The sequence below is a fragment of the Asterias rubens genome, chromosome 19 (assembly GCF_902459465.1).
Source record: "Asterias rubens chromosome 19, eAstRub1.3, whole genome shotgun sequence".
Taxonomy (NCBI): Eukaryota; Metazoa; Echinodermata; class Asteroidea; order Forcipulatida; family Asteriidae; genus Asterias; species Asterias rubens.
The window spans coordinates 4,251,087-4,268,661 of NC_047080.1; the positions used below are offsets into that span (position 1 = coordinate 4,251,087).

Here is a 17,575-nt window from a genome sequence, read left to right on the forward strand (position 1 = left end):
CATTACCGTTTTAGGTGGGGCAATAGACGCCATAGCAACGCAAAAACAGCGTAAATGTGTGTCTGCTTTTGAATATCTGAAACTCGGATCAGACAGTAATTTTAACTCGACGGTACGCCTAAAATGTTGTGGCGTTTTATTAATCTCATTTAGCCCAAAGTGGCGCTCTTACCCCAAACTGTATCTTCAAAGCCCACAAAGCCCCACTATAACACAGGGACTTCCTTCCCGTCAAGCGTTATGTGCAGAGGAAGTCTGCACAACGAGATAACGCGCCGTCACAAACTGTAGAACAAAAGTGGGGCCGGAAAAATAAAATCCGAGATAAACAACTAAACGTTTATATAATTATTTCGCGAACGATGACAACAAGTTTATGATTGAGTGTATTTGTTTATAAGTGCGCACCTTAGCATCTAACGTCAATGAACTTGAGCATATTGGTCGCACTGACCATATAGCTTTGTGACCATACTGCAAACAAACGTGTGTTTTTTTTGCGCGAAAGACTTTCTTCGTCTTTGTAGACGTTTTCAGCGCTCTTGCTATACGTCGAGATATAAATAACTCTATTTTGTCGACAACCCGATCAATGTTAAGCGACCAACACTTGAAGTCTCACGATTTAGGCTAATATTTGGATTTACAATGCATACAAATGTTATTTTGGCGATCTGACCCAGCCCAAGTCCGATACTTATACCAATATTGGACCTACCCCGCCCAAATCCCACCCCAAACACTTTTAATATGCAACGGTCATCCCTTTTCAGACGCACCCACACGACAAGCCTGTTTTCAGCAGAATTACTATGGCATATACGCCTCCAGCATCGATTTTGTTTTGTTTTGGTAATGTAATTGTGATTTTTATTGAGCGCTGGTTATAATCAATGCAGTGTAAATGCAACAGATGGTTGGGCGTTGGATTTGTATGAATATTTATATATGCGACTAATAATGAATAATGCATTATTATAATATCACATAGTTGGCGTAATTTTAGAGGGCGGTGACCACGCAGCGGGACTGGACATGGGGCCGAAGGAGGAGCACATTCAGCGTGCCCGGACACCCAACACCGAACCCCAACACCGCCAAGAAGCCGTGCCTTCCAATTGTGGAAGTTAAAGGTGTCACAGTTTCCAAGGTGCTGTGTTTTTTACGTTTAGATATTTTGTTTACGATGTGTGACGTCAACGTTGACGCACGATCGCGTAAAGGCCAGCCGCCATGTGGACTTAAAATGTAATGTATAAGGTGCGTGCGTCGAAAGAGTAAACGCTTACTGGATGGGTGAATATAAATTAAGTGATTTCCCCTAAAAAACTATTTACAAGTAGGGCGCACTTGCAGAGACGTAAAAACCCAAACCAACTCACTTTTGATTCATAGATCCTGTGCATTTTGAGAACTTGTTTTTAAAATTAAACAAAACGGCTCCCGTGCGCAAGTCACTTTTATAGTTTACAAAATAATTACCGAAAACCAGATTCACGCGCTCGCTTATCCAGGCAAAGGGGAATTTCCTAATGACCCATTAAACCCCGCCCATTCTATCTAAATCCCGCCCATTTTATATGAATATTCATTACTGTGCCGTCTTATCAATGACGGAACATCATTTTCTAATTAGCATTGCAACTTAGCTTTATGATAACTAAGTTGACTGTCGTTTCAATCGGGCATTTTATATTTTCAATACCCGATTTGTTTTTGCCCCCCCCCCCTCTCTTTATGTAAACAGAATATACAGTTGTTTTCTCTCCATTTTCTATCCTGCCATTTTGACTGGTAGGGAAAGAAATATAAATCCTTAACTAATCTACTTCTTGAGCAAATGGAAAACAAACTCAAACTTATCCAACTTACAACACGCAAATTAGTGAACAGAACAATGCAACTTACAAAAATAGTTCAAAATATATTGTAAAAAAACTGCCTCTGTAGCCATACAAAAACAATGTATAATCATTCTGGAAACCGTTATAATATCATTATACAGTGCAAACTTGTAACCACAAGGACACAAATTCACGAAGCCGGTAAGCAGTCAATGTTGCTTAGCATAAAAAACACCTGCTTAGCAGAAAGTGGTTACCATTCACCAACCAAAATAAAATGTAACTAACACTTTTGGGACTGGTGACCAACTTTTCGTAATCTGCTAAGCAACATTTTGTGTTTAGCAGCTTTATAAAATTTGACAATCTCAATCCCAGAATGCACTAGGTGTAGCAAATGAATACACTTGATCAATCATGGTATTTGAATAACTTGAATGCATTGAAACTAAATTTTTGGGACAATCTTCTTTCTAAAACACACCACATGCATTGGTGCCAATCACTTTTTGTAGCATCAATATCAAACTGGGAGACAAGACACCAGACTTGATTCCAAGCAAAAGCCTTTGATATATCTTTAGTATTCAAAATAGGAGACCAATAGGTGGTCTTGTGGAAGTTTGGGCAAAAATTTTGGAAATTTCTGATGAGAACTGTTGCTAATTGTCGCCATCATCATTATCAATCAGGCTATTATTGAATAATTCAAGGGAAAAGTGACATCATCCAATGTTCTAAATAAAACCTCAACTACCTCTGGCCATTGACATTTTCCCTACGGTTCTTTCCCAAATCAATATTTTGTGGTTCTGATATGTTCAAACTCTCTGATTCATTTCTGATCAAAAGGCAAATGCATTCATAATTAACTTGATTAGAAACCAATTTGGCATACAACTGAACTTCAGTTCAATATACCAGGGCCCAATTTCATGGCTCTGCTTACCGCAGAATCACCATTTTGTGCTTATTGTCCAAGCACTGAATTTCTGCGCTAGCTGTGTAAGCGATGAATGCCTAGTAAGGTGGAGTACGCACGCCACAAGAAAAAATTCCATTCTAACCCTTGAAATACACTTGACATAAGTGTAGAATTCCCTCTTTCCGTAAGCACAGATTCCATTTTTATGGTTAAACAGAGCCATGAAATGATTTCTGTGTTAATAGAGGGCACTGTTCACAATGCCCAAAACCATTTTATACATAGATTTTTTACCATACAATGTAATTTTTTTTGTATTAGGCAGTCGTTGATTATTAAAACCTTAGACTGAAAATCCCCCATGGTCTAAAATTGTAGACAATAATTATATGTAAACACTGCCCTCTAAATACAGACAAAGCTATTTTTCCCCTGTCTATAAAATATCCAGAGACGCCAAATGACTTTGAAAGATTGATAAAGTTTAGTTCTCATTTCTATATTAGAAGTTCTTGGGAGCAGTTTTTTCCATGGAAAACGGAGTAAAAAAACAAGTAGATGGAAAAAGAACTCCAAAATGTAGAAGTATGGTTGCAACAGTTATTGTTACTGTTATTAGTCCATGATTTGTCAAGTACTACGGTACTTCTCTGTATGTCACATTTGAAGATAAGAAATTCTCTCGTGGGTTTTTGAAGTTTGATCACACCAGCTTCAGAACAGCCGTCTCTCTACGGAAGTCCCTCAATTGGCAATGAAGATTCCAGTTAGCAAACCATCACCACATGATTCTGAGGATCTGTGGAATCTAGGCATAGTCGCAGGCCGACTAGGGAATTCACAAATATGTGAAGGGGGGAATTTACTGGTTAGCACCTTAAAGTTTAAACTGACGAAAAAACTGGATTTGGTAAAGTACCCAGAAGTGCTCAGGGTGGATTCCTATGGCATGTGGTTAATAGGAACCAGCCTACTTTGACACAGAGCCTCATTTTGAGTACCAAAGATTCTATCCTCTTCAATAAGGAAGACACATCTGAACTTTGACAGCGCCTCAATTGGTTTTCACTGACTGGATGTCATCTGCATGGGCATCTCATTGTGTATGTGGTTTTGCATCATTCGCATTCCTCCCGTAGGATTCTCCAATGTTCAAAAGCTCATTCCGTTAACGGCGGTCCGTTTACCCCCGGATGGTAGAACTGGCAATTCACGGCCCTCTCACAGCCTCTAGGGGTCATGAAATGTCTGCAGACGGGCCGGGTAGAAAAACTCATTCCTGAGGGAGGGAAGGAAACGACAGAGAAGTTTGAGGGTGTTGTTAGAAAGGATCTGTCAAATGGTGCTTTAAATTGGAAAATAGGGCATCAATTCATCCATATGTACAGGAGGGGCTCTATGCATGTATCTCAGTCACCAATGTTTTTTGTATAAAGATATCAACAGCTTTCTCCAGAAGACAATCAGAGCATACTGATTGAAACGTCGAGTTGAAACCAATGGTTCTTTTCAAAACCACTCCAACTCATCAAGAGATTTTCATTACATGGTGTTACCGCAAACTTTTCCATATCAGATTCCCACCATGCAAAGTTTCAAATCCTATTTAGTTATCAAGGTGTTTTCACAAGAAAGTGTAATCCATCTATGTTTAGCGAGCTGACAGCGGGTAACACCAACCACATCTCTGGTCGCAGCATTGTGAACGGACGCCAACCCTCAGAAATCTGAGAACTGATTCACGCAGGAATTTTTCATCAGGAACCTGAGAAACAATTCATGCATGAATCGTTTCACAGAATCAACCGTTTTGATTGATTTCTAATGAACGAGGGCAATTAAACGGAATAATTTCACAGGATGCGTACTATCATAACCTTTTTTATGACAAGCCTTGGGATAATCAAAACAAAATGCTGAATAAAATATTGTTTAAAAGAAGTTGAGCACAATACCTCCTCCTCCCCTTCCTCGTCCACGTCCCCGTGGGCCTGCACCCCTGGGAGGACCTCTGGGTGGGCCCCTTGGACCCATGTCTGGTCCACCCGGTCCTGGAAACCGATGGGGTCCATTAGGGAATTGAGGTCCGTTATAAAACCCTCTGCCTGGTCCTGATAAGAAGAGAAAAATAGATAAGATTAGTCATATTATTTTCCTGCCCTGTGTCAATGGACTCCACTAATAATAACATTCGTAAAACACTTTTTAAAAGAAGGAAAAAAGCACTGATCAAAGAAAACGGACAGAACTCTTTCAAATGGCTGGCTACTTGTGGAGCAAAGTTGGTTTGTGCAACATTATTGAATCAATCTGTTGAGACAAAATCAGGTGAAAGTTTTTGAAAAATCAATATACTACGGGAGTCTAGTACTTATTCGAACAGTGGGGACCCAAAATAGAGTGCAAGTTTGTTTCCTTCATGCGTTACCACAATGTTAACCAAAATGCTCACAAAAAATGCTTGAATACGCCTGAGCCTTGCGAGGTCTATTGTCGCCAAGAGTATGCTCCATTTTCAAACTGAATTGAATGTTATTGTGTCAAGCGGCGAAGAAAAGAGAAAACCCTTACCTGGAAACGGAGGTCGAACTCCACCACGGCCCCTCATGGGGCCAGGACCATGGCCTGGGGGAGGACCTCTTGGGCCCCATCCTTCTGGGCCAAAGTTAGGTCCATCTGGGCCAAAGTTGGGTCCATCTGGGCCAAAGTTGGGCCCATCTGGGCCAAAGTTGGGCCCATCTGCACCAAAGCTGGGCCCATCTGCACCAAAGTTGGGCCCATCTGGACCAAAGTTGGGCCCCTCTGGGCCAAAGTTGGGCCCTCCTGCATGGTTGGGCTGTGGAGGACCATGCAAAGACCCTGTGGATTAAGAACATTAGAGAGTGTTATTTCATCAGACAAAATATACAATTGTTCACTATTATGTAAAAGTTTCTGCAAAATAAATACACTGTTTGAGTAGGCACACTGTTATGAGAGGACGGGGTGTGGATTTCATACCTGGTAGTTGGCTCTTGAACGGTTCCAGCATATCTCTGAGTTTGTTCGTCAGTTCATCCTGGGACGGCTGGGCCTCACCGGGCTGATTACCCTACAAAAACAAACAAAATTGCGAATACTTAAATAATAATAAAAAAGAATTTGCTGAAGCGCCTTTTTCCAAGATACACAGCGCATACGTGAAAGAAGAAACTTAATGGTTGAAGAGGTAAGTTGTTAAGTTCTTTCTGAACTGAGAAATGGAGATGGAATTCCTGAGAGGAAAGTCAATGGTCTTGGGCATGTGGTCCAGTGTTATTTTTGAACCCTGAATAGATTAAGTTCTTACCATAATTGAATTAAGAAGATTTTGCACATTGGTAATGGTAGCGTTGGGGGGTTGAGTCTCATTGGGTCTGCCAGGACCCTGCCTCGCTGGACCCTGCAACGCCGGCGCTAGGCCCCCGGGTATCTGCTGAACCAGGCTGGCAATGGCTGGTGGAAGGTTATCCAGCTGTAGGCCAGGGGGTAAGGTGATACCTGGTGGGATGACAGGCTGAGGGCTACCATGGAGAAGGGGCGGCAAGGCGGCGGGGTTCAGGTGGGGCAACATCGGCTCCGAGTAAAGGGGCGTGCTTTGGGAAGAATCGGCTGTCTCCTAAAAAAGAATGAAACACCAAAATAATGTCAACTGTTTTTATTGTCAGCAACTCACTAAACATGCGTCATTTGCAACTTCGTAAAATTTGTAACAAAAAACACAAGAAGCTGTTGCCAAGTTTATGGTTTTAGCAAATTTTTGCTCATGCTAACTATAGCAGAAAAATTTGCTTAAAAGCATATATGCATATTTCACAGGTTAGCAAGAAAATTAGGCAGCTTGCGGGTCCACCAAAGTCCATGGAGTTGTATTGTCATGTCATTCATTTTCTTACGGTAAGCACCAGGAGCTTGGCTTTTTTTTTTTTTTGGGGGGCGCTTACAGGCTGTAGGTCACATTCACTGAGGGAGCTGTTCATTTCCACAGCTTTGAAACATAAACTGCCCTTCGCAGCATTGAGTGTCAACATTACAGCACCGGTGAGTGGAGAAGTGCAGTGGTTGTGTAAAAAAAATCCCTACCGAGTAATACATGTATGCCTGTGATTTTTTTTCCCCACAGAACTCGGGTAAGTACTGAGTATACAGTGCTACACACATATTGGTAAAGAACAAACAATTAATATTCTTTATCCCCGATGAAAATTTAACATCTATGCAAAATTAACTCTTGAACCAATACTAAACTGTACCCTGTTTGTCAGCATTTGATTAAGCTTTTAAAAAAACCTAGTCATTAACTAAAAACCATGCCAAGCTAAAGGCACAAGGTAATGAAGTTTTCTTAGCTAAAACCAAACTGGAACTCTAGGCCCAGTCACACAGGGCCGCGATAACGAGCACAAAAACGAGAACGATAACAATGCATGTCCTCGATTGGTTGAATTGCTCCACGCAGAATACGCCCATGTTTGTTCAACCAATCAAGGGCGTGCGTTCTCGTTTCATTCTTGTATCGGGGCCTGTATGGCCGGAGCTTAAATAATCCAAACAAACAATGGAAACACAAGTGACATGCTACCAGTATAATATGCCATTTTATACATCAATTCATCAAGTTACTGAAAAGAAGTACATGAATGGTTTATTGAAGAGTAAAATCGATTCCCAATCTCTATTTTTGATTGAACAGCCAACACAGCCGACAAAAGAAAAATTGTGCATGTTTTGATAGGAATTTGTGTTTGTTAAACATTCATGGCGTGATGTGGTTGAGCAGATAAAGAGCACTGAACTCAAGCTCTCGTGTTTCTGATCAGCAGAGTGTGGGTTCCGGTCCCGGTCATGGCACTTGTGTCCTGAAGCAAGACACTAAACCATTGTTGCTTCATCCTTAGGATGGGACATAAAGCTGTTGGTCCTGTTTGATGTGAATGCATGAAAAAGAACCCAGTGTATTATTGTTAAGAGAAGGGGTTCGCCCTGGTGTTCCTGGTTTGATTGGCTGCATATCGCGCCACAGCACCAGATGGAAAAGGTATTAGTACAAATGTTTTTCACCATATTCCATTCTTTGGCTTTAAAGAATGGATGTTAGAGGAAAAGGGAGTGATCAATGTTATGCAAGTAAAACACAGACAGACAAACAGACAGCGTGACAGACAGACAGACACACACACTCACATCGTCACCAGGTTTCCTCTTGGTCTCCTTGGAGTTAGTAATGAAATAAAACAGAATACGGATCAATCATGAGCCGTGAGTGTGGGACCAAGTATTGAGAGGTGTGAAGAGGGGGAGATGGAGGGCTAGGCTGGGGGACGACAGAGGAGTGGCAAGATTGGAGGACTGAGAAGTTGGAAAGGGTGGATAGAGAGATGGATGGGGAGGGGAGTTGTGGACAGATGGATGGATTGAGAACATCTTGGGGGTGTTCCGACAGAGGGATGGAAGGAAGAATGGTTAGGGGTGGTATGGAGGAGTGGACATGGTGATGGATAGAGGTAAATGGATTAGCCATTGGGGTCACCTGGGAGGAGTGCGGATTCCAAGATCCAGAGGGGTGGCTGGAGAATCGGCACTATGGTTGGTAATAGAGGGGTCAGATTGGAGGACAAAGAGGTCAATAGGGGAGGGGACAGAGAGTTGGCTGGATAATTGGCCAGAGGGTTTGCCTAGGGAGGCAAAAGGGGTGGCCAGTGGGTTGGACAGAGAGTTTGCCAGGTGGCCGAAAGGAATGAACAGAGAAGTGACCACGTTGTTAAAAGAGTATGACAAAGATGTGGACAATGGACTAAAACATAACGATTTCATTGAGTGGCTGACCACACAGATTGGTTAATGTAATTCTATCTGGGTGAAATGTCGGGCAAATCAACCCCTCAGCCCCTCAACCATAGAGTCCCAAATGACCACCAGAACACCAGCAAGTTAACATGGAGGTCACAGGTTAAAATCCTGCTGTAGTCAATTTTCTTTGGGTAACCACCAAAGTGGGAAAAAGTTTTAAAAGTCAACTCACCCCCCCCCCCACAATGAATTTTGTTGCACACACAGGACAGACACAATTGTATCATTGGACTATGGTTAGATCAACAGGACTACTTAGAACAAGTTTTCATCTCAAGTCAAAACTCACATCTTCCAGCGGGATTCTTGTGGGTTCTTTGGGCTCAAACGGTTCCGGATCGGGCTCCTTGGGTGTTTCTGGGATCATTTTCTTATCAAAGTAGATCTCCTGGAGGACGATCATCTCTCGCTGTTTCTGGAGTCCCTTCTCCACGCTGTTTGTGCCGTAGTCGATAACAGGCATATCCAGGAGCCTGATCAGGGAAGGTAGCCTCCACTGGAAGGGGAAAAAATCACAATTTTATTTATAAAAATAAACTCAACATTTTGTTGTCAGCCATAGACAGAAAGAAAACAACTCTCACAGGTAAATGTTAAAATATATAAAAAAAATCAAAAATATTATTGACTCCCAAATGACTTTCTTGACTCGATACAATCCTCTACAGTGTGGCCTGGTGGGGCCTCTTCCCATAAAAAAGGGTTGTCTAAGAAAAAGGAGTAATTACAAATTACCAATCTATTAGCCTTTAAGAGGTATGGCGCACACTTTATGAGTTCACTGATTGGTTTGGGTGTATTAGTGACATATGAGTGTGTCAACCATATCTCAAAATGACTTGGGACCCTAAAGCCTGATTCATACTTCCTGCGAACCGATGCAAATTTGATGTGAATTTGACATCACAACCCTCCTTTCGCAGCGATATTCCCAAGTGAGTTGAACAGAGTTGAACTGCTGCGAATTATTCGTTGCGAATTTGTGACGCCAGCATTCGCTTCGCATTCGCAGGAAGTATGAACTGGGCTTTAGTCTACGGCTAGTTTTGGATTGAATACTTACTGGTAAGAGGTCAGTGTATCCACCATTGGTACCAGGATCTTCCCCTGGTCCCACTAGCTTAGCGTTCTTCATTGCCTCCCTCTCCATTACCATCTCATGATGCGCTGCATCTCGGAAGTCTTTGGGTCTGTTCACGTTGACTGAAAATCAAATCAAGTCAAATCAAGTCAGATTAGATCAGATCAAATCAAATCAAATCAAATCAAATCAAATCAAGTCAAATCAGATTAGATAAAATCAAATCAAATCAAATCAAGTCAGATTAGATCAGATCAAATCAAGTCAAATCAGATTAGATCAGATCAAATCAAATCAGATTAGATCAAATCAAATCAATTAGATCAAGTCAAATCAAAGAAATCAGGACAGACTACATCAAATCAAATCAAATCGAAAAGGACGAGAGAAATTCATATGAAATCAAATCAGATTAAATCAAATCACGTTGTTCCCATGTGTTGTGTATTGCATGTTAATAAAGAACCTAATTTACTTAGAGAAAAAAGAAGGGGTTCGCCCCAATGTTCCCTCTCTGATAGGCAGCATATTTACCACAGCACCTTGTAAACCATTACATGGTGCTATGTAAAAGGAGGTCTCATAATTAAAAAATGTAGCTCCACCACACTTGTCTGAAAATACTGAATGTTGCGGAGCCTTGATCGTCACAAGAGTAAAGAATATGAGCAAGAAGCCATACAAACAATTATTGAAAATTAAATTTATAACAGTTTAATTTCAACGTTACCTCTTTCCGTCTCATCCATCTCAAAGTAGCGCACATCGACCAGTTTGTCCTCGTCTCTCCACTTGACGCACTTCTTGTTTTTGGACGGGACCAGTTTAAGATTGCTTGTGCTGACCGTGTCTTTGGCGGTGGCGCTGTTCGTCTCGTCCTTGGTCTCTGTCTTCTCTGACTTGTCGGATTCTTCGTCCTCGTTTTGGCCGGAAGAGTAAAATCGGACTGAGGGAAGAGAAGAATAAGTGTGTTATTTTCGTATACAAATAAAAATAAAACATAAATTTAAAATGTGTAACCATCTAGTTCAGTCAAATTATTGGAGAGTTTATTAACTCTTTCAAGCACTGACCGGTAGTTAGTAACCGATTTAATTCCCATTGAATGATATTGAATGGTCAGACAGTAGGAGGGTCGACTGTGTACAGTGCAGATGCATTCATCACACGGTAAGCTATTGTAGGCTAGCATTGATTCAAAACCACAGTAGATGTTGCATGATTACATGATATCTTATTGCAAACTATATTATTCAACACCAAAATGTATGATATTGAATGATCAAGAAACAGGAAGTGTCATGCAATAATGAACATTTTCTACTCACATTTCGGGGGATCCACCTTTGCTTCCTGTAGAATTAAATCAAAACCAAAATTGTCAAATGTGATGATAATATGAAAAAGCTTGAGTGCCTGCATGTTTTCTGTCCAATTGTTAACTTGCCAAGTTGGATAGAGTTTGAAAAATTCATTTCAAAAATATGTTTCATTGTAATAGTGTTCCTTTATTACTTTTTGTTTTTATGCAAGCCGCCGGACACACACGGACTGAAGGCTACAACCAAATTTTTTTCCAGGGGCTGTTGCAACCTACTCCTGGGGCTGAAACAGGGTAACCCCTTAGCAGAAAAAGGAGAAAAGCATTTATCAGATGAAAGTGCCCCAAAAAGTTGAGAAAAATAGAGGATTTGACAAACAGGAATTTAACAATGTTGTAAAGCGCCTTGATCTAGCAGCTAGGATATGTACACTGTATAAAAGGACCAAGTATTATTACTATTGTTTAGAGAATATGACCTCAGTAAATTCTAGAGGATTGGGATTGTTAAAGTTAAGACACACCTTGTCAGTTCACACACATTTTCTATGTTAATTTAAAAGATTTAAAAAAAAATATTATTTGATATTCCGTAGAAAGGTTGTTAGCTTTGAAGGAAGAAACCACAAGGGAAACTGACTGGGTAAATTGTAAAGAGTTTGGGGTCAAACAAAGAGGAATTGACTAGAGTGGGATTTGAATCTAAGACCTCTGGATTGATGTATAAGTGCTCACCAATTAAGCTATATAACCCTAATGTCGGCAGTCGCCCTATTTTTGTCAATACTTCTGGGTGAGGTGCTAGTCAGAAGCCAGTCAACCTGTTACTGCAGTGACAAGCTGAATTCTGACTTGCACCCAAAACAATGATATTGACAAAATAGGGAGACCACCAACATAAGGGCTAGAGGGCTCAGTTGGTAGAGTACCAGCACTTTAATCCTGGAGGTTTCAGATTCAAATCCTCTCTTGGCAAAGTCTTCTTTGTTAAACCCGGAATTACAAGTTTTAAAGGCAGTGGACACTATTGGTAATTACTCAAAATGATTATAAGCATAAAACCTTTATTGGTTACGAGTAATGGGGAGAGGTTGATGGTATAAAACATTGTGAGAAACGGCTCCCTCTGAAGTTCCATAGTTTTCGAGAAAGAGGGTAATTTTCCACGAATTTGATTTCGAGACCTCAGATTTAGAACTTGCGGTCTCGAAATCAACCATCTAAACGCACACAACTTCAAGTGAGAAGGGTTATTTTTCTTTCATTATTATCTCGCAACTTCGATGACCGATTGAGCTCAAATTTTCACAGGTTTGTTATTTTATGCATATGTTGAGATACACCAACTGTGAAGGCTAGTCTTTGACAATAACCAATAGTGTCCACTGCTTTTAAGGAAGATTCTGACAAACAGAAACAGCTCTTGCAAACTGCTCACCATCCACCAAGTGGTAGACAAATGTATGTTTCGACCCTAGCAGATGCTTTTAGCCTTCGAGAAAGACTCTGCTAGGGTTGAAAAACACAAGGCCAGTAGATTACCACATCTGGCGTCTCAAGGAAAGACTCCACACCAACTACATGATCATAAGAATCCACACCAACTACATGAGCATGAGAGAGAGAGAGAGCACTCTACCAATAAGAAACCACTGCAACGTGACCATCGACTCTTTTTACCTTAGAGTCTTCCGATTCGTCATCCTTCCCTTTACTGCTCACGATCAAGGAGTCTAAGGGGTTACTGGCGTGCTACAAAAATATACAGGACAGGCTTCCAAATTTGAATTTCAAGTGACATTTACAAGCTTCAGATGAGGTTGTGAAAATTTCAGGCCCGTACGCTTCGTTTTTGAAAGGGCAAGGGCACAGGGCATTACCTCCTCAGTAAAAGGGCACCTTATGAGGAAATTGTAAATTTCTACTGGGGCATTTCAATAGCACCATAAAGGCAATGGCCAGGGGGCAGCGAGGCAATCACCTACAATGCCTCTGTGAAGTATCAGTACTAAAATTTTCATAGAAATACATGCAAGATTTTACCACTTCCAGGCATGAAACATGGTCCTTACATATAGTGTATGCTTTAAAGCCATTATACACTTTCGGGACAGAAAAACAAAAACAAAAGTTCACAGATTTACAAATAACTAACAGGGTTTACAGAAGGTAATGGTAAAAGACTTCTCTTGAAATATTATTCGATGAAATGCTTTACTTCTTGAGAAAACATTAAAACAATTGTCAATTCTTGATATCGAGAGTTACGGATTTATTTTAAACACATGTCATGACACGGCGAAACGTGCGGAAACAGAGGTGGGTTTCCCCGTTATTTTCTCCCGACTCCGATGACCGATTGAGCCTAAATTTTCACAGGTTTGTTATTTTATATATAAGTTGTGATACACGAAGTGTGGGCTTTTGGACAATACTCTTTACCGAAAGTGTCCAATGGCTTTAATAGAATTTTTCAGACTATGATGTTTTGAGCACAACAAATTTGTTTCAATGGTCCTGATAATCCTTCTTTTAGAACCAACCCAACTCTTTGAGAGATATTCATTACATGGTGCTACCACAAACTTTTCCATATTGATCCTGGTGAAGTAGAAAATTGCAGTTTTTTTTGCCAAGAGCGGGAAGTTAGATAGCAAAATGAGATGGCCTTACCTTGTTGGTCGTTGGAGACGTTGGTTTTGGTTTCTTCATCTTGACTTTGCGGACAGGAATGGCCGGAGCGTTCAATGCATCCATGAAGTTAGAGCTCTCTTGCACCTCTGTAGGGAAAGCAGAGAAACATTATTATTATTATTTATTTGACCTCAACAAATACAAGTATATCAACAAGCGCAGCAAAAGTTAAACATAACACAACAAACCAATCAAAATTACTGATTCAAGCAAAAAGCACACAATAAATATATAAAAAAAAAAACAGAACAGAACAGAACAGGACAGGAGGGCAACTAGATAAGCAAAAAAAAAAGGAATGAATTGAATAGGAGCATGCAGGCATGGGGAGTAAATCAACTGAGGGAAACAACTGGACAGACCAACAAAGAACAACTTTATGTGGCTCAGGAACAACAAAAGTAAACTTGATTACTGTTGCTCGGGAGCATGTTGTCCCACGCATAAGTAGCACTAATCCAGAAGATTAAACAAAACATCATTACTTAGTGTGGTACACTTCTCAAACAAAAGTCAAAAATTGTACATGCGACAAGGTATTTTGGTTGGTAACTCTGTTCCGGTAAGCATAACTTTGTTGTGCTTAACCAGCTCTATGAAATTGGGCCCAGGATTAAAAAAACCACTCTGTTGACTGGAAACACAAGACCTTGAGTTTCGTGTGGCTTGACCGCTCGGCCACGACACGCCACATGTCGTGAAAATTTACTTTCTGTCCCTTGTATGTTAGTTCTACTCACGTTTGTGCTTTGGAGGAATGAGTTTGATCCGTCCATGGTTGTTGCTACTCGGTAAGGGTGAGGTAGAGGTGGTAGAAGAAGCCGATGAGGATGTCGACGTTGCCGACGTCTTTGTCGTTGCTAACGTTGTTGTTTCCAACTTTGGTTTCTTCTCTGGGGGAAGGAGAGTCTTACCAAAGATTGGACTGAGAAAAGAAACAAATTCATAAGCTCAAGGTAAATTGTCTGAATTACGCACCCGATACCTTCCCAAGGAAAACTTGTTAATGTTCAGGTGTATTGAGTTAAGAGTCAATGGATTTGGGAAATTGTGAATTACATGAGTAAAAACAAAAAACAGAAACACAAAATCCTACCCTTCTCTTTTGACAGGTACAGCCTTCTCTGATGTCCTGTTTATATTTACCGGTGGTGGATCAACGTTTTTCTTCTTGATTTTTATGGGCGGCAGCGTTGTTTCTTTCTCTAAACCTGTCGATCGGAACTTTGTATGTGCCGGCCTCTTAATTTTCCCTGTCCTAACTTTATCCTCTTCCTTTTTGACCTCATTGGAATTAGATTCCTCCACCTTCGCCGGTTTCTTCAGCGATAACCTAGACTTCTTACTAGTTCTTTCCTCAATATTATTGTTTGATTTGGAATTTTCTCCTGGTTTCTCCGATGATTTCTTATTCGTGGTCACCTCCATGGGCGAGTTGCTCCCATCTTCTGTGCTGTTCTCCCTCGATGTCTTGGCCGGTTTCTTGAGGAGCTTTTTCTTCTTCTTGACGACGGAGGAGGCGGCTGGTTTCGAGTCGGCAGTTTCGTGACTCTGCTTAATGACTTTCATCCACTCTGAGACGACTTCTTCAGCTAGGAGCTTCAACTCTAGTGAATCAATGAAAATCAGAGTATAATTTGAGAATAATTGGAACAAATTTACAGTAAAATCTTTGGTTTTTGAAAGATTACAATGTCATTAATCTTATCAGCCATTCTTCAGTACACACACTAATGTACAAACTAAACTGTAAAAAAAAGTAATACTTTTGAGAAGTTTCCATGTTTTTCAGTCAAGAATTTGTCCACAAACACGTACTTTTTTCTTAAATATTCAGGATGAACTTTGTGATACGTTTTTGAAAGGTACATCCAACGGGCCCAATGGGCCCAATTTCATGGCCCTGCTTATCACGAAATCCAGATTTAAAAAAAATAGGAATTTGTTTAAACTGAACAGTTACTTACTCTCGTCGGCGTCAGACTTGCTCATTTGCTTGACCAGTTTAGCGGTGTTGCTCTTCAGAACAGAAGACAAAATAAAAAACAGTTAGAAGTTATAAGAGTTGAATTGGGGTATAAAAAAAACGTTACTGAACTGCTGCTCTGAGGGTTTAATCCGGCCACTGTCTGTTTTCCCGACGCCTTATCAACTTTCTTACCTTCTTCAAGATGTCGATGGTAACAGGCAGCTTCTTGAAGACCTTCAGCAGGTCAGTCATGAATGCACTATTGGTCGACTCCTTGGATTCCTGCAGCCACAGATTGAGTAGTTCCCAACCACCATCATGAATAAAACTACAAATAGGAAAACATTATTTTATACAACATTTTAAAATTGTTAACATTTATTTTAAGAGTGGTCGGTCATGCATCACAAAGCCGGACGGCCACATCAGGGTGAGGGCTACTCCTAACTTGGCTATTGACCCAAATCAATTGCCACCAGAAGCATGTTGCCACCTATTCCTGGGATTGAAACAGGGTTACCTTCTTCACAGTTTCGTAGGCTTTGAAACTCTTGACAGCTAGTATTATTTGCGTTGCCAAGTACATCTTTTTATTTACTGCTTTAAAAGAAAATCAAACTGTGTGATTATTTGTTTTTGTTTTAAGTTAAATTCCTTTCCGTATGACTTATTCATTCAATGTTTTTTGTTTTTATAATATTGTTACCCTCCCCAGGGTTATGGGGTGTGTTCCAGTTTGGAATAAAACATAATACAATACAATACAATTATTATAGGCTTGGGTATAATCCACTAGGATCCTGGCTGGTAGAGCATAATGTAGTCCCCTCCCTCCATGTTGAAAGCTTGGGGTGATCCCAACAAACACCAAAGCCTACATGTAATACATTTGAAGTATCTATAACTACCCTGTAGTTAACTTGCGTGTGCAATTATGTGTAAGGAGTGGTGGCTCTGAAAAAGGCAGGTTTGGTCCTTGATGTTTCGAACACAATATATCCTCTGCTCGTCTTCAGGAGGTTGAAAAACAAAACAAAAATCACCAAAGGATGACTGAGAGTCTTACCTTGATAATAAATCCGCATCATTGGTTGATCTTAAGATGTTGACGTAGATGCAGCGACTGACAAGCTTTCGGGCTCCATTCATCAGACTGTAAAATAAATTTAGTTTTGAAGCTGAACACTGACTACTAAGTCATTAAATACCAAGTAATGTTTTAATTCAACACTGACCGACTGTATACTGACCGATATTTTTCCCTTAAAAAAAAGGAGAATAATTTTATTGAGTCCAATGGCTGACATTGTACACACGGTGCAGGCTTTTCAGGCAATCGAGTAAAATTTGTGCTCATTTCTTCTGAGGGACGAATACATTGGAAATCATTCGAGTAGGAATAACATACCTGTGTTTTGTATAGGTGAATTGCCACAAAAGTAATTTGGGGTATTCTAGCACCATTTCCTTGAATTTTTCCGTATTTCAGAAGGAAATGCAACTCTGGAAAATTGACACTGGCCAGTATGGAATAAACAATCACTGACCTTTCAGATTAAAAATAATCCATTGGATAACTTTCCGTATGGCGCCACCACTTTTTCACTCATTTTTACAAAAAGGGATATATCAATCAGGTAAATTAGATACTATATCATTTTATTTCGAATGAAAAAGTGGTGGCGCCATACGGAAACTTTTCCAATCCATTTGTTATGATCACCAACCCTATAATCTACCTTCATAGTCATTTCAGGGTTGAAAATGTTGTGGTCTAGTTACTGAATCACAATTTCTTGATTTGTGCAATTCATAATCATAGATGTTAAACCAATGTTTGTATGAGAGAGATTGGTTGTTGCCAGCTTGGTGT

General features: G+C 40.4%; 1 protein-coding gene across 4 annotated transcripts in view; it reads right to left on the bottom strand.

Annotated features, from left to right (window-relative positions):
• Nucleotides 1-2,148: 2,148 nt before the first annotated feature.
• The window catches only part of LOC117303525 (serine/threonine-protein phosphatase 1 regulatory subunit 10-like), a 36,122-nt gene continuing 20,695 nt past the window's right edge, over nucleotides 2,149-17,575 (bottom strand). For 2 of the 4 annotated variants that reach the window (XM_033787751.1, XM_033787750.1), the window contains exons 4-20: nucleotides 16,769-16,855; nucleotides 15,895-16,030; nucleotides 15,701-15,752; nucleotides 14,830-15,340; nucleotides 14,474-14,658; nucleotides 13,713-13,819; nucleotides 12,720-12,791; nucleotides 11,047-11,071; nucleotides 10,449-10,664; nucleotides 9,701-9,840; nucleotides 8,927-9,133; nucleotides 7,972-7,998; nucleotides 6,098-6,406; nucleotides 5,770-5,860; nucleotides 5,341-5,628; nucleotides 4,725-4,880; nucleotides 2,149-4,048 (exon numbers count right to left, since the gene is read on the bottom strand). In XM_033787751.1, the coding sequence (XP_033643642.1) occupies nucleotides 3,930-4,048; nucleotides 4,725-4,880; nucleotides 5,341-5,628; nucleotides 5,770-5,860; nucleotides 6,098-6,406; nucleotides 7,972-7,998; nucleotides 8,927-9,133; nucleotides 9,701-9,840; nucleotides 10,449-10,664; nucleotides 11,047-11,071; nucleotides 12,720-12,791; nucleotides 13,713-13,819; nucleotides 14,474-14,658; nucleotides 14,830-15,340; nucleotides 15,701-15,752; nucleotides 15,895-16,030; nucleotides 16,769-16,855 (2,728 nt within the window). In that variant the 3' untranslated portion in view covers nucleotides 2,149-3,929. The remainder of the gene's footprint in view (nucleotides 4,049-4,724; nucleotides 4,881-5,340; nucleotides 5,629-5,769; nucleotides 5,861-6,097; nucleotides 6,407-7,971; nucleotides 7,999-8,926; nucleotides 9,134-9,700; nucleotides 9,841-10,448; nucleotides 10,665-11,046; nucleotides 11,072-12,719; nucleotides 12,792-13,712; nucleotides 13,820-14,473; nucleotides 14,659-14,829; nucleotides 15,341-15,700; nucleotides 15,753-15,894; nucleotides 16,031-16,768; nucleotides 16,856-17,575) is intronic. The other 2 variants (XM_033787753.1, XM_033787752.1) reach the window with 2 other exon arrangements.